Raw genomic sequence first — 2222 nt, forward strand, 5'->3', positions numbered from 1 at the left:
AATCAAAGTGCTTTCAGGTCCCTCTCTTCGGTGAGCCAAGACGTAATTGACTTTCCATTTAAATTCTCCATATTTAGGTGATCTGGGTCCTATTAAGAGCATGGTTTTTATACTTTGGCGGTCTGGTAACTTGAATCTCTTATACAGATAGATTTCATTGAGACCTGTTTGTCCTGGATTCTTATCAAAGAAATCTTGAATACATGTCTCTTTGTTTTTCATCCATTCTCCTTTGTGACTAGAACCTACAGGTACTACTATTTTCCAACGATACTCTGAGCTTAAAAAATCCATGATATGTGCTCTGTCCCTCACTCAGATCAAAAATGATCCTCTTGGGGTTATGGTGTCTCCTTTTTATATAGAGGGGTGTATCTATTTTTAGATTCCGGGATTAACTGGGTGAATTGGTCTTCTTGACCCTATGGGTATGATGTATCATGGTAGGACTAGGCATGATGTAACCGACCGAAGAACTCACACAGACCATCCAATATTCTCGATTAGAATCGTGTAAAGCTAACATGACCACACTGGTGATGATGAGGGAAATACAAATGAATAATTGTGCAAAATACACAATTTCTTGTCGAGGAATATTCTCTCCACAACATTTCCAATGAGGTGTTATTTGATGAGATCCGTTTGGGGAATCCATGAATCGAAACTAGGGGGATATCCTTTCCACCGGACTTTGACTTCTTGAATGATTTTCTTCCCGACTCGTCGCTTTTTATACCCCAAGATTTCCTCTACTTCGTACACGTCGTCTTTTTTAATGATCTGTTGTAATTCTTTCTCGTAAAAAGTCCCTTCTAATTCCTCTTGGTTGTAATCTTGTACTCGATACACGTAAGGATACCGACCGGGGACTCGTTGAGCAATGGTAAATATTTCCGTGGTCCAGTTCGGTAAATATCCTTTTTCAAAAGTGCGTTTAGCTTTATTGATGCGCACTTTATCTCCTGTTTTAAACTTGGGGGGTTTTGGTTTTAGGTGATGATTCTTCCCCATATAAAGTTTTCCAGACTTTTAACACATTCGAGGGCTTCACTTGAGCTGGGGATCTTTGGATACTGCGATGATAGGTATGATTGTAAGCATACACTAAATCCGGTAAGATCTCTAAATACCGTCTGGTTTTATTCCGAGTGAAATATCGCCACATGCGTGCTTTGAGGGTTCTCTGAAATCGTTCCACGATACTGGCTTTGGTGTCCGTATTGCGAGTGGTAAAGAAATGAATGGATTTAAACGCCTGTAAGAATTCTCGATTGGTAAATTCTTTGCCTTGATCCGATTGAATGCGGACGGGACGTCGACCTTCTTGTCGGAAAATCTCTTGTAATCCTCGAATCATTTCTTTCCCCGTTTTCTGTTTTAAAGGCACCACCCATGCATATTTAGATAAGACGTCAATGGCACACAATAAAAAGGTATAACCGTCATTGTGTTTCTTTAAACTGGACACATTCGCTAAATTTAATTGCCATTGTTCGTCTATATCCGTCACTCTGGTCTGTTGTCTCCGGAATTTTCGGTGAATGGGTTTATGTAAGGTATAGGTATCTTGCTCTTTTAACCATTCTCGTATGGTGTTCAAAGAAATCTTATGTCCCAGACTTTTGACCTGACGATACAAAGTCTGTATGCCTCCATACCCTCTCTTGGGATCGTAATAAATCTCTGTTAAAATGTCCCCCACTTCCTTCTTCTTCTTCTTCTTCTTCTTCATGTCTTAGGCAAATGAAGCCAATTTTCCTCGATTTGTTCTAATTTCTTCTTATTATTGGCTTCTTCTTCTTGGGTTTTTAATTGCTTTTGGGCTCGATAGGGACTATATTTAGGTGTGAATTTTTTTAACACCCTTGATCTTGCCTCTACAGGTCGACTAATAGGGGTCAGAAAAGAAGAGGAAGCATCCTGAAATCCGCTCTCTTCGTCGTCGTCGTCACTCAAAGCCCCTTTAGGAGTACTGATTTTTCCTGGTTTCTGCATGGCTTTTATAAGGTCTCGATTTTGCAAGTAAACCATGGGAGTACGGGTCTCTTTTAAAGCTTGAGCAAATTCATCTAATCCTTTAGGCACCGGACGATTTTTCAAGGATCTGGTTCTCATGTTTTCGGCCATTAAATGTTAGAATCGGGTACTTTTTGACCTCGATAACTGATTTCTCCGTCTTTATTCCAAGTCAAGACGTTGGTTTTCTTTAAATGATTTAA

The 2222-nt window shown here is 39.7% G+C and overlaps 1 protein-coding gene across 1 annotated transcript; it reads right to left on the reverse strand.

The window, feature by feature from the left end:
• Positions 1-627: 627 nt before the first annotated feature.
• On the reverse strand, positions 628-1735 carry LOC134270493 (uncharacterized). Its single transcript, XM_062752715.1, has 2 exons — positions 1078-1735; positions 628-965 (listed from the first exon to the last, which is right to left on the reverse strand). Exons 1-2 carry the CDS (start codon positions 1733-1735, stop codon positions 628-630), a joined length of 996 nt encoding a protein of 331 aa, XP_062608699.1.
• Positions 1736-2222: the final 487 nt, after the last annotated feature.

This window comes from Saccostrea cucullata, unplaced genomic scaffold (genome assembly GCF_032062105.1).
Source record: "Saccostrea cucullata isolate Sc308-1 unplaced genomic scaffold, CSIRO_AGI_Scuc_v1 ctg281, whole genome shotgun sequence".
Lineage (NCBI taxonomy): Eukaryota > Metazoa > Mollusca > Bivalvia > Ostreida > Ostreidae > Saccostrea > Saccostrea cuccullata.

Coding starts and splice junctions, on each gene's coding strand:
- LOC134270493 (XM_062752715.1), bottom strand. CDS start 1,735: ATGAAGAAGAAGAAGAAGAAGAAGAAGGAAGTGGGGGACATTTTAACA. Junction 966..1,077: donor CAATCATACCTATCATCGCA/GTATCCAAAGAT, acceptor AGTTTAAAACAG/GAGATAAAGTGCGCATCAAT.